At 41.3% G+C, this 12,563-nt stretch overlaps 1 protein-coding gene across 1 annotated transcript in view; it reads right to left on the bottom strand.

Moving 5' to 3' along the window:
- ALDH16A1 (aldehyde dehydrogenase 16 family member A1) overlaps positions 1-12,563 on the bottom strand; it is a 316,675-nt gene that overhangs the window by 261,632 nt on the left and 42,480 nt on the right. The window contains exons 3-5 of the mRNA XM_082274075.1: positions 7,219-7,345; positions 1,096-1,274; positions 893-970 (exon numbers count right to left, since the gene is read on the bottom strand). Of these exons, the coding sequence (XP_082130201.1) occupies positions 893-970; positions 1,096-1,274; positions 7,219-7,345 (384 nt within the window). The remainder of the gene's footprint in view (positions 1-892; positions 971-1,095; positions 1,275-7,218; positions 7,346-12,563) is intronic.

Raw genomic sequence — 12,563 nt, 5'->3', positions numbered from 1 at the left:
CCGTAGGAAAGGTCAGAATTTAGGATTACGCCCAGCACTAAGGCATGAGCGGAGGGACCAATGGTTACAATCTCAGTTTTTGAAAGATTTTGTTTGAGAAAGTGATGTGACATCCATACTGATAATTCACTCAGTAAATGTTGCTTGTTGGATGATCTTTCATTAGGTGGTCGTTTGGTAGCCAGACTGTTGTACATGGACAGTCCATCTGTGGACTTTTTACAAACACAAAACTTCACATCAAGTTGGCCTGTTCAGAAACTGATCATAAAAACTGTTGTTTAAACCTTTGATGGCCAGAGGGCATTGGTTCCCAGATCAAGCTTATCAGAATGTATTGGTTTACCTAACAAGACCACTGTGACCATGTTGCATACCCTAAGATGTTAAATATTTTTAAGAACATATAAGATTTTAATAAGGTACACAGTATTTTTTTTTTATTTTTTCCACCAAAGGCACCAGGGGCATCTGTATATGGAAAAGCATAAAAGTAGGAACATTTAGGTAAAAAAAAATAAAAATCAGGTTAACTTAAGAGCCGGTTCACATAGGCGCGACCCGACTTTCCGGGGCGACCTGTGAAGTCGCGGTGCGCAGATCGCACCGCGACCTCGGAGCGGCATGCACGGACTTCATATCATTGAAGTCAATGCAGGTCGCCCCAAAATAGTACAGGACCCTTTTTCTAAGTCGGAGAGACTTGTGTCGCTCCTATTAGAACGGGTCCTGTGCTAATCTATGGCAGGCGACCCACAGCGACTTGTCAGGCGACCAGGTCGCCTGACAAGTCGCCCCAGTGTGAACCGGCTCTTACAGTCACTACTACTCAGTTCTATATTACTGCAATCAGTAGTTTGAAACACTGCCATTCATCATTTAGCAAACTCACCCATAGCTAATGCAGGACATATTTTCCAAGTGAGTAACATCAGAGGAAAATTCCAGGGAACAATAGCAGCAACAACACCTATAGATAACATGTAAAAAAAAAAAAAAAAAAGGTTCATATAAAAAAACTTCATAACTCAAAATTAAACAAAATCTATCAAAAAAGTTTTTACTTTATATAGGTTCTTTTTGTTTTTTACTTACCCAAAGGTTTCCAACCATTCATTTCAGTATCCCTGAGCTGTGCCCAACCTGTGTGGTGATAAAAGTGGCGAACCACAAGAGGAACATCACAGTCACGCGACTCACGAATAGGCTTGCCATTGTCCAAGCTCTCCACAACACTGAGCAACCGTTGATGTTTCTGTACGGTGCGGGCAATGCTAGAGAATGAACAGTAGTTTGAAGGTCACATTTATGTTAATATCCACTTTGGGTAAACTATAATAACTGTAGAGTACTTGTGCATTAACACATAAATAAAGCAAGGCACACTAAGCTGAATGCACACATAGATGTTTGCTGCTACTGCATCTTCAACATGCCCAGGTGTAATAAGGAGCCATTGCCCAATATTAAAATGTTGCTTTTGATAAGTGGTAAGGTGCCAATACAACAATCATTTAAAGTATAGCTAAACCAAAAACATATCTAATATTGCAGCTCATCAGCCCTTAGAGGTGGGGGCGGACACGGTTTCAGCTTGCTTTCTTTATTCGCATCTGTTAATTACCCAGATAGCATACTTGCTGTTCCTCCATTGTATCTATGGCATCCGCTATGATTTTCACACAGGCTGGACATGAAAGATGTTGACCCCCATTACATGATGGATTAATGGAACCAGTAGTTTACACAATAGAGAGAAGTAGGGTCGTGCCTTCTTTGCAACTCACAGGAAGGGACAAGGACACCGCATTTCTGGTACAGGCGGTTTCTGTAATTGCTGAAAATCTACCTAGCCTGAAATGTGAGAACAAATGCAGCTATAATATCAAGGGACTATCAAGCTGCAATTTATTACATTTTTTACTTGAGGGGGCTGGCCTTAGATTTGCTTAAAGTGGTATTAAACCCAAAAACAAAAATATAATGTAGGACAGCATACCAATCAGATGTGGTGGCTGCATTCATTTTCCATTTTAAATTTTGTATGGCTTTATTTTCAGCTGCCCAGTAACACACTTCCTGTCTTAGGGTGTTTGCACTCTGGATGGAGGCACAATGACGACAACTTTGGACACTAACATTGTGAATCTGGAGAAGAGGGTAGTATAAGATGCACTAGCAGATTGAGGCTTGATTCATGCCTATGATTGTTGCTTTTGAGTGTTTGTGTATTGCTTTTTGCTGTGCTTTCCACATTTATTTACCATCATTTTGCCGCAAATTGAGTTTGTTTTTATGTTTTTTTTCAGAAAATTTGTTGTTGGGCAGATTTTAAAAACGCAAATCATGGCAAAATTGTGGTAAAAATCGCAGTAAACAATGCACTACGTGCTTTTTTGCAGCTTATTCATTGAAGTCTATTGAAACAAAAAAGCAGTTTTGCGTTTAAAAAAAGTCCCTGACCCTTTCCAAAAACGCAGGAGGCACAAAAATTCTCTGATGTGAACCTGTTCTATAGGAACCCATGTTAAAAAAAAAATGTCCTGTGTTTCTGCAAAAAGCATGAAAATATGCATTGGTGTGAATGGAGCCTTAGAAAGATTTAAAGCTGAACATCAGCAAACACTTTTTAGGCAGTTATAAAAACTGTCGGGATAAATGGTTTTACAAATAAATGCTGACCATTGTAAGCTCCTTTCCATGATAAAGTGGAAGCTTTTTAGCCAAGGGAGCAGATATCTTAAAGATTGTAGGCTAGCGCTGAGGATTACTATTTTTTCTGATACCACTGTATAGTGGGCTGCTGCTGGTATAAAAGGTGGTGTACCTTTATAAAGTGTATAGTGCAAAAGTATACCTGCGCTGCTATCAAATCAAATACATAAATAAATCCCAATAAATATGGTGTATAAATAATCTGTGTAAAGTGCTAGTGCTCAACTTCAAACACACATTACTATATCATAGATTCCAAACAATATATAAAAAATATTAAAAATACAATAAATACATATTTCATCATGTGTAAATAAATATCAAATAAAGTCTTTCAATAAAAGACGTGCTTCAATAGTGACAGTCTTAGTGCAAAACATAAGTCCAAAGTGCTGCGTGCTCGTAAAACAAGTGCTGGTGCTTTCTCTACACGAGTAGGTGCTCCCCTCCTGGACCCCTACTCACCAGAAGCCAAATAATACACAGCTTTCAGAATATCCTTAGATAGGACGAGCCTTAATGGACCATCAACTCAATCAGCTTTTCTGTAGGTCATATCATCCAGGTATTGCTCAAAAAATGAAAAGAGATGCTGGCATCGTGAAGTATGTAATCACTTTATTCGATGCACACAATACAAGATGCACTTACAATGTGACAAAGGTTAAAACGCCTAAAGAATCATCCCACGGGTTGCCAATCCAAACGGCTATACTCACTCCTGTGTCCCCGTATGTCGGAAGGTGGATGTAGTCTGGCGTAGTACGTACTCGGACGAACGGCTTGACGCGTTTCGCTCCGCACATAGAGCGTTATCAAAAGCCTAGCTTTTGATAACGCTCTGTGTGCGGAGCGAAACGCGTCAAGCCGTTCGTCCGAGTACGTACTACGCCAGACTACATCCACCTTCCGACATACGGGGACACGGGGAGTGAGTATAGCCGTTTGGATTGGCAACCCGTGGGATGATTCTTTAGGCATTTTTACCTTTGTCACATTGTAAGTGTATCTTGTATTGTGTGCATCGAATAAAGTGATTACATACTTCACGATGCCAGCATCTCTTTCCATTTTTTGAGCAATACCTGGATGATATGACCTACAGAAAAGCTGATTGAGTTGATGGTCCATTAAGGCTCGTCCTATCTAAGGATACTCTGAAAGTGGTGTATTATTTGGCTTCTGGTGAGTAGGGGTCCAGGAGGGGAGCACCTACTCGTGTAGAGAAAGCACCAGCACTTGTTTTACGAGCACGCAGCACTTTGGACTTATGTTTTGCACTAAGACTGTCACTATTTAAGCACGTCTTTTATCGAAAGACTTTATTTGATATTTATTTACACGTGATAAAATATGTATTTATTGTATTTTTAATATTTTTTATATATTGTTTGGGATCTATGATATAGTAATGTGTGTTTGAAGTTGAGCACTAGCACTTTACACAGATTATTTATACACCATATTTATTGGGATTTATTTATGTATTTGATTTGATAGCAGCGCAGGTATACTTTTGCACTATACAGCAGATATCTTAGGCTCCTTTCACACTTGACATTTTGGGATTGCAGCAGAATCACTGCAATTCTGCCCCCAATCTCAAAACACTACAAACTGCAAAATGCAGGTTCAGGTGCCATTATTTTCAATGGCACCTTAAACGTGGTGCGGATTTTCTGCAATTGTCGTACAATTTAGCATGCAGCAAATCACATCAAATGAAGCTCGTCGCCCAAAAGAAGGCACCTGAACCTGCATTTGTGATTGTAGTGTGTTCTGAGCAGAGTTGTATAAAGTACTCGAAACCCATACTTGAGTAAAAGTACAAGTGCTCGATCAAAAAGTGACTTGAGTAGAAGTGGAAGTGCTCGATCAAAAAGTGACTTGAGTAGAAGTGGAAGTGCTCGATCAAAAAGTGACTTGAGTAGAAGTACTAAAGTATTCAACATTTTTTGTACTTGAGTATTGCAAGTAGTTTTTTTTAAAAATGTTGCTACTCAAGTACTGAAAGTAAAAGTACCAGTACTGTGTTATGTAGTTTTTAAAGAAAGAAGTCAAAAGTTTGAACATCATATTGTTTTTTATTATTTCAAATGCAGCTTTTATTTATACATACAGTAGATTTATTTTCGTATGCGCCGATAATACACATGTTTTGAGCTTCATGAAACCTGCCATCTACTGTTCTGGCAGTGGTAATTTTTATAATTGTAACGAGTAACTATGCAGCACAAAAAAAAATAGAGTAGAAGTACTGAAATCATTGAAAAAATGTAGTGAAGTAAAAGTGGAAGTAGGAGAAACAAATTCTACTCTAGGAAAGTACAGATACCACCTTTCGGTACTTAAGTACAGTAGTGAAGTAGTTCTACTTAGTTACTATACATCTCTGGTTCTGAGATTGCAAGCAGAATCCAAAAATGCCAAGTGTAAATGGAGACTTAAGCTGGATATACACTATACAATTGTCTTTAGATTTTTTCCTTTAGATTTACCAAAATCATATATTGAGGTCAAACCTAAACACTTTCAATTTGTATGCAATCAGGCAGGCCCTTGTACTACATAGTGAAGGTAAATCTAAAGGAAATCGAACAAAAAAAATTGTATTAGTGTGTATCTAGTTTTAGTTTGTGTTTGAGTCTGCAACTGCCCTGGTGCTGCACATCTGATCAGTTACATAGTTAACTAGTGTGGTTAAAAAAAAAAAAAAAAAAAAAGACATAAGACCATTTAGTTCGACCAAAAAAAAAAAAAAAAAAAGAAAATCACAATATAGCAAGGCAAGAGGGGAACATAAGAACCCTAGACTTCAGAAGGGCAAACTTTCCCAAATTGTGCTCAATGATAGAGAAAAAAAATTGGACACAACCCTAGGAACACTGACCACAAAGGAAAAATTGGAATGCTTTAGGAACATATTAAGCAAATGCATTTTGCAGTGCATTCCTATGGGAAATTAATTTAAAAGAGCCAAAGCCAAACCTGGCTGGCTAAACCGCAATGTTAAAAAACTTAAGGGAAAAAAAAAATGGCCTTCAAGAAATATAAATTGGAGGGCACAGTATCGGCTTTCCAACAATACAAGGAATTAAATAAGAAATGTAAATACGGAATCAAAATGGCTAAAATCAACTTCGAGAGACAAAGAGCGGAGAATAGTTAAAAAGAACCCCAAGAAATTCTTTAAATATATCAACAGCAAAAAAACTAGGTCAGAGCATGTTGCACACAATTAACGATGATGGGAGGATGGCTACCGTGCTTAATGCTTTTTTTTGCTCAGTCTTTACATAGGAAAAGGAGGGGTACACTGACCATGACTGTATGATTAGCAGTACTTCACAGGACTTGCCACAATGGCAAACAGAGGGTGAAATCAGGGAAAGGCTGGATAAAATTAACACAAATAAATCACCAGGCCCGGATGGCGTACATCCGAGAGTACTCAAAGAACTTAGTAAAACTATATCTAGACCATTGTTCCTGATCTTTGCTGACAGTATTATGACAGGAACTGTACAAGGTGATTGGAGGAAAGCGAACGTGATACCGATATTCAAAAAAGGGCAGAGGCATATCCCGGGAAATTATAAGACGGTCAGCCTGACATAAATAGTATGTAAACTTCTGGAGGGGAGGATAAGGGACTATATCCAAGAGTTTGCTAAAGACAACAACATCATCAGCAGTAATCAGCATGGGTTTACAAAAGGGCATTTTTGTCAAACCAATCTGTTAACATTCTATGAGGAGGTGAGCTGTGAGCCAGGGGGAGACCAGTGGATGTGGTGTACCTGGATTTTGCTAAGGCGTTTGATACAGTTCCCCACAAATGCTTAATTTATAAAATAAGGTCTGCAGGCATTGACCACAAGGCTTGCTCTTGGATACAGAACTGGTTAAAGGGGTGTGTGCAAAGGGTGGTAATAAATAATGCGTACTCAGACTGGGCTGGAGTGGTAAGTGGGGTCCCCCAAGGCTCAGTTCTGGGACCAATTTTGATCAATTTATTCATAAATACAACACAACAGCAAATTCCTTGGGGTGTCCTGCTCTTCAAAAAGGTGTAACTTGGGGGGGGGGGGGAGTTGGTTGTACTGCCCTGGTATTTTAGCACCTCGAAAAAAAGTAGAAAATATTTTTTTCACTTTTTTTTTGTTTTTTTTTTTTCATTTAGTAGATCGTAAAAAATAAAAAACCCAGTGGTGATCAAATACCACCAAAAGAAAGCTCCATTTGTGTGATGAAAAGGACAAATTTAGTTTGGGTACAGCATTGCATGACTGTGCAATTACCAGTTAAAGTAGCGCAGTGCCAAATAGCAAAAAAAAGGCCTGGTCAAGAAAGGGGTAAAACCTTCCAGAGGTCAAGTGGTAATGTGTTTGGATTAGAGATCCCTGGATTGCATGTTTTTTTTTGTACTCTCTTGTTCTGTAAACATAAAAACTTGTCATTGGCTGCAGTCTCCTGCAATACCATTTCACATTACAATCTGACCTGTACAAGTATCGTGCTCGGACATGGCAGGGCAGCTTGCTCCAATTCTCAAAAGCTTTCTGTGCAGTGCTTACTGCAAACTCCACATCTTCTTCATTTCCCTGGATGGTAGTCGCCAAAGTCTCTCCTGAAGTTCAAACAAAGTAAAGTTTCCTGAATGCAAGGTAATGATGTCAATGAGATAGCACAGATAAGGAAAACCGTACAGTAAACTGTAAAGTACACATACAGTGACACACAGTCAAGATATCCGACAGTAAGGGTACTGCCTATATGCTCAATTAAGAAAGCTCTAATACAAGGATAGGAATCTATTTCAACCACATGACTAATTTTCAAACCTTATTGGACTCAGCTGAAAAGAACTCCCTTTTTTTGAGAATTAGGATCCTCATGCTTTTGCTTTCTGAATGGGTCCCTATGTGTTCTAAAAATAGAATTATTACATTAACCACTTGCTGTATGGGCCAATTCAATTTTCTTCCAATTGTTTTTTATAAAAGTTTACCAATTGACAAAGTACAAAAGTAAAAAAAAAAAAAAAAAAATTTATATATATATATATATATATAAAATCAGTATCAACATGATAACAGCAGAAAAGTCTTTTGACTAATTCTAGAAGTATAATAGGAGCTGAAAGGCAAGGCTTGTTTATACAGTACTTGTCAGGAGAACAATAGTACCTATCTCTTAACTAGGATCATAGTGAAGTCGGTACATATATAAAACCGAAAACTGCAGTCCAAGAGCATAAAAATAAAATAAAAAGAAAAGAATTAGACAATACTACCTCTATAACCCATAAGCCATCATTACATAGTATACTGGGGTTAAGGATCAGTATTTCATAGAGAAGCTTCTTGAAATTTTGCCACCCATAGTTACCACTGGTCTGAAAATTGGGAGATTGAATTGGAGTAGTATGCAAAACATTTTCCGTAAAGATATTGGGCTTTAACTGGTGATGACTAGAGTTGAGTGAACAACTGTAGCCCCTGGACCAACTGATCCGCCATCTCCGCAAGACAGGGGGAATGTAATTTCCCCTCCAAAGCCCGGCGTAAAAGTTCAGTCCACTTTGTCAGAGCTTGCGACACTAGGGCTATAGCAAATACTGGTCTAAGTGCCGAACCAACCAGCCACAGTGAACATTTGGCGAGCCAGAGCCTTCCTATCAGCTGGATATTTAAAGGCCGGGGACTCCTCAACCGGAATGAAGGTAGCTTTATTTAACCTGGAATCCAACGGGTCCACTACAGGTGCGACCGTCCACCTTTAATCTGAGTTAATCCTCATAAGGACAGCACAAGCAAAAAGCGTTTAGGAACCACTGTGTGGCTGACCGTGCTCTGCAACTGATAGGCATCTGTGACTGATCGTGCTTTGCGACTGATAGCGACCTGTGACTGACTGGCCATGCTCTGTGACTGATAGCGATCTGTGACTGACTGACCGTGCTCTGCGGCCGATAACCATCTGCGACCAACTGACTGACCATGCTCTGCGACTGATAGCGATCTGCGATTGACTGACGGTGTCCTGCGACTGACGGTGCGCTGCGACTGAGTACCTGGGAAGACTGGCAAGTATCTTAGCGACTCGTGAGTATCTTAGCGACTCGTGAGTACCCCAGGTTTAGTACCAGGGGAGATAGAGGTAGTGTAGGTAAGGAATAGCAGGTCGTTACTAATTATCCCCATAGAGTAGTGGGTAATAATGTCCGACAGGATTGCGGATGCCACTCGCGAATACTTGCTGTGCAGTATGTGTGCGACTTGTTTCTCTGGAAGCCCAGATCCTGGATCTAGAAAACATAGTGGCAACACTGCGTAGCATCAACAACCTGGAAAGGAGCTTGGACATTACCCATCAGGTGCTGGCAGGGGCTGGCATAGAGGAGGGAGGAGTAGAGGGAGACGCAGGCATCAGAGGTAGGCAGTTGGGTGACCTTTAGGAAGAGTAGAGGGATGAGGGTCAGGGAGGCCAGTCCTGAGTTGGTACACCCTAACAAATTTGTCAAGTTGCAGGTTGAGGGGGATATCAGCTCAGGGGTGGCAGTGCTGGAGCAGGCGCCCTCCCCCAGCTGCCAGGGGAGTGGCGGCTCCAGGAAGAAGGGGGGCCGAGATTCAGGAAAGGTTAGACAGGTTGTGGTAGTTGGGGACTCAATCATCAAGAGCACAGAGAGGGCAATCTGTCGAAAAGATTGCGGTAGCCGGACAGTAGGTTGTTTACCGGGCGCTCGAGTTCGGCACATCGCGGATCGGGTAGACAGATTATTGGGCGGGGCTGGGGATGACCCAGCAGTCATGGTGCATGTGGGCACTAATGACCAAGTAAAAGGAAGGTGGAGGATCCTAAAGAATGATTTCAGGGACTTAGGGAATAAATTGAGAAATAGGACCTCCAAGGTGGTTTTCTCTGAAATACTGCCGGTACCTCGAGCCACACAGGAGAGGCAGAAGGAGCTTAGGGAACTTAACAAGTGGCTGAGGAATTGGTGTAGGAAGGAGGAGTTTGGGTTCCTGGAGAACTGGGCTGACTTCTCAGTCTGTTACCGGCTCTTTAGTAAGGATGGGCTGCACCTTAATGGGGACGGTACAGCTCTTTTGGGGAGAAAGATGACCACCAAGTTGGAGGGGCTTTTAAACTAGGAGAAGGGGGGGGAGGGCTCAGAAGTAGAGTCAGTCAGGAGGGAGCAAAGGACAGAAGTCAGTAGTAGAGTCAGCAGCGACAGTAGTTCCAAAACGTCAATTGGGGGGTCTGTGCGGGAAAACCTCAGACCAAACAGGAATAAAACATAATCACCATTCACGATCAACTTTCACAAAATTAAGAGGGGTATATGCTAATGCCAGGAGCCTAGCTAATAAAATGGATGAGTTGGAAATGTTAGTACATGAGGAGGACATAGACCTTGTGGGAATAACGGAAACTTGGTTCGACCCCTTACATGACTGGCTGGCCAATATCCAAGGGTATTCGGGGTACCGGAAGGACAGGGTAGGAAAAAGAGGGGGAGGGGTATGTCTCTATGTCAAGAACAATGCAAGGGTGGTAGAGAGGAGGGATATTACGGAAGGGATGAGTATGGAGTTAGAATCCGTGTGGGTAGAACTCCATAGGGAAGAAGAAAAGGGAAAAGTAGTTGTGGGGGTTTGCTATAGGCCACCCAACCAAAGGGAGGAGGTAGAGCTGGAATTTATATCACTACTGGGTAAAGTGGCAAAACTGGGATCAGTCATAATATTGGGGGACTTCAATTATCCTGACATTGACTGGGAAGAGGGGACTGCACACTCACAGAAGTCCAGTCTATTCACGGAAATCTTACAGGACAACTACATGTCACAGTTGGTGGATCCTCCTACTAGAGAAAATGTAGTCTTGGATCTATTGATCACTAATGACCCCGACCTAATCTCGGAGGTAGGAGTCCAGGACAACCTGGGCTCTAGCGACCACAGGATGATCGCATTTAGCGTAAACAACAATATAACAAGGCAAGTGGGGAACATAAGAACCCTAAACTTCAGAAGGGCAAACTTTCCAAAATTGTGCTCATTGATGGAAAGGGTAAACTGGGCCCAAACCCTGGGATCACTGACCACGGAGGAAAAATGGGAATGCTTTAGGAACATATTAAACAAATGCATCTTGCAGTGCATTCCTATGGGAAATAAATTTAGAAGAGACAAAGCCAAACCTGGCTGGCTAAACCGTAATGTTAAAAAACTTATTAAGGGAAAAAAAATGGCCTTCAAGAAATATAAATCTGAGGGGACAGTATCGGCTTTCGAGCAATACAAGGAGGCAAATAAGAAAAGTAAATACGAAATCAAAATGGCTAAAATCAACTTTGAGAGACAAATAGCAGAGGATAGTAAAAAGAACCCAAAGAAATTATTTAAATATATCAACAGCAAAAAAGCTAGGGCAGAGCATATTGCACACATAATTAACGATGATGGGAGGATGGTTACAGAGGATACTGAAAAAGCAACCGTGCTGAATGCTTTTTTCTCGTCAGTCTTTACACAGGAAAAGGAGGGGTAGACGGACCATGACTGTATGGTTAGTAGTAATACACAGGACTTGCCACTATGGCTAACAGAGGGTGAAATCAGGGAAAGGCTGGATAAAATTAACACAAACAAATCACCAGGCCCGGATGGCGTACATCCGAGAGTACTCAAATAACTCAGTAAGATTATATCTACGGTTCCTGATCTTTGCTGACAGTATTAGGACAGGAGATGTGCCAGGGGATTGGAGGAAAGCTAATGTGATTCCGATTTTCAAAAAGGGGCAGAGGCATATCCCTGGAAATTATAGGCCTGTCAGTTTGACATCGATAGTATGTAAACTTCTGGAGGGGATGATAAGGGACTATATCGTAGAGTTTGCTAAAGACAACAACATCATCAGCAGTAATCAGCACGGGTTTACAAATGTACCAATCTCTTAACATTCTACGAGGAGGTGAGCTGTGAGCTAGATAGGGGCAGACCAGTGGATGTGGTGTACCTGGATTTCGCTAAGGTGTTTGATACAGTTCCCCACAAGCGCTTAATTTATAAAATAAGGTCTGCAGGTATCGACAGCAGGGTTTGCTCTTGGATACAGAACTGGCTAAAAGGGCGTGTCCAAAGGGTGGTAATAAACAGCGCATACTCAGACTGGTCAGAGGTGGTAAGCGGGGTCCCCCAATGCTCAGTCCTGGGACCAACCTTGTTCAATTTATTCATAAACAGCATTGAGGACGAGATCAGTAGTTCCATATCAGTTTTTGCAGATGACACAACATTGGGCAGGGCAATAACTGCACAGCATGAAGCAGATATCCTACAGAATGACCTGGACAAAATAACCGAGTGGGCAACGACATGGCAAATGAGGTTTAATGTGGAGAAGTGTAAGGTCTTGCACTTGGGGACTAAAAACATAAAAGCACAATACACGTTAGGGGGGGGGATCCCTTGGGGGAATCAAAAATGGAGAAAGATCTGGGAGTCTTGGTAGATGATAGACTAGGTAATAGTATGCAATGTCAAGCGGCAGCTGCCAAAGCCAGCAGAATATTAGCATGTATAAAGAAAGGGATGTATTCCAGAGATAAGACTATAATCCTTCCATTTTATAAAACTCTGGTCCGACCACATGTGGAGTATTCTGTCTAGTTCTGGTCGCCAGTCCTCAGGAGGGATGTGTTGGAGCTGGAGAGAGTCCAGAGAAGGGCAACTAAACTAATTAGGGGATTGGAGGACCTTAATTATGAAGAGCGTCTGCAATCGCTTGATTTATTCTCCCTGGAGAAGAGACTCCTGAGAGGGGACATGATAGCA

This window comes from Pelophylax lessonae, assembly GCF_965119305.1.
Source record: "Pelophylax lessonae genome assembly, chromosome: 12".
Lineage (NCBI taxonomy): Eukaryota > Metazoa > Chordata > Amphibia > Anura > Ranidae > Pelophylax > Pelophylax lessonae.
This window is presented reverse-complemented; position numbering and strand designations above follow the sequence as displayed.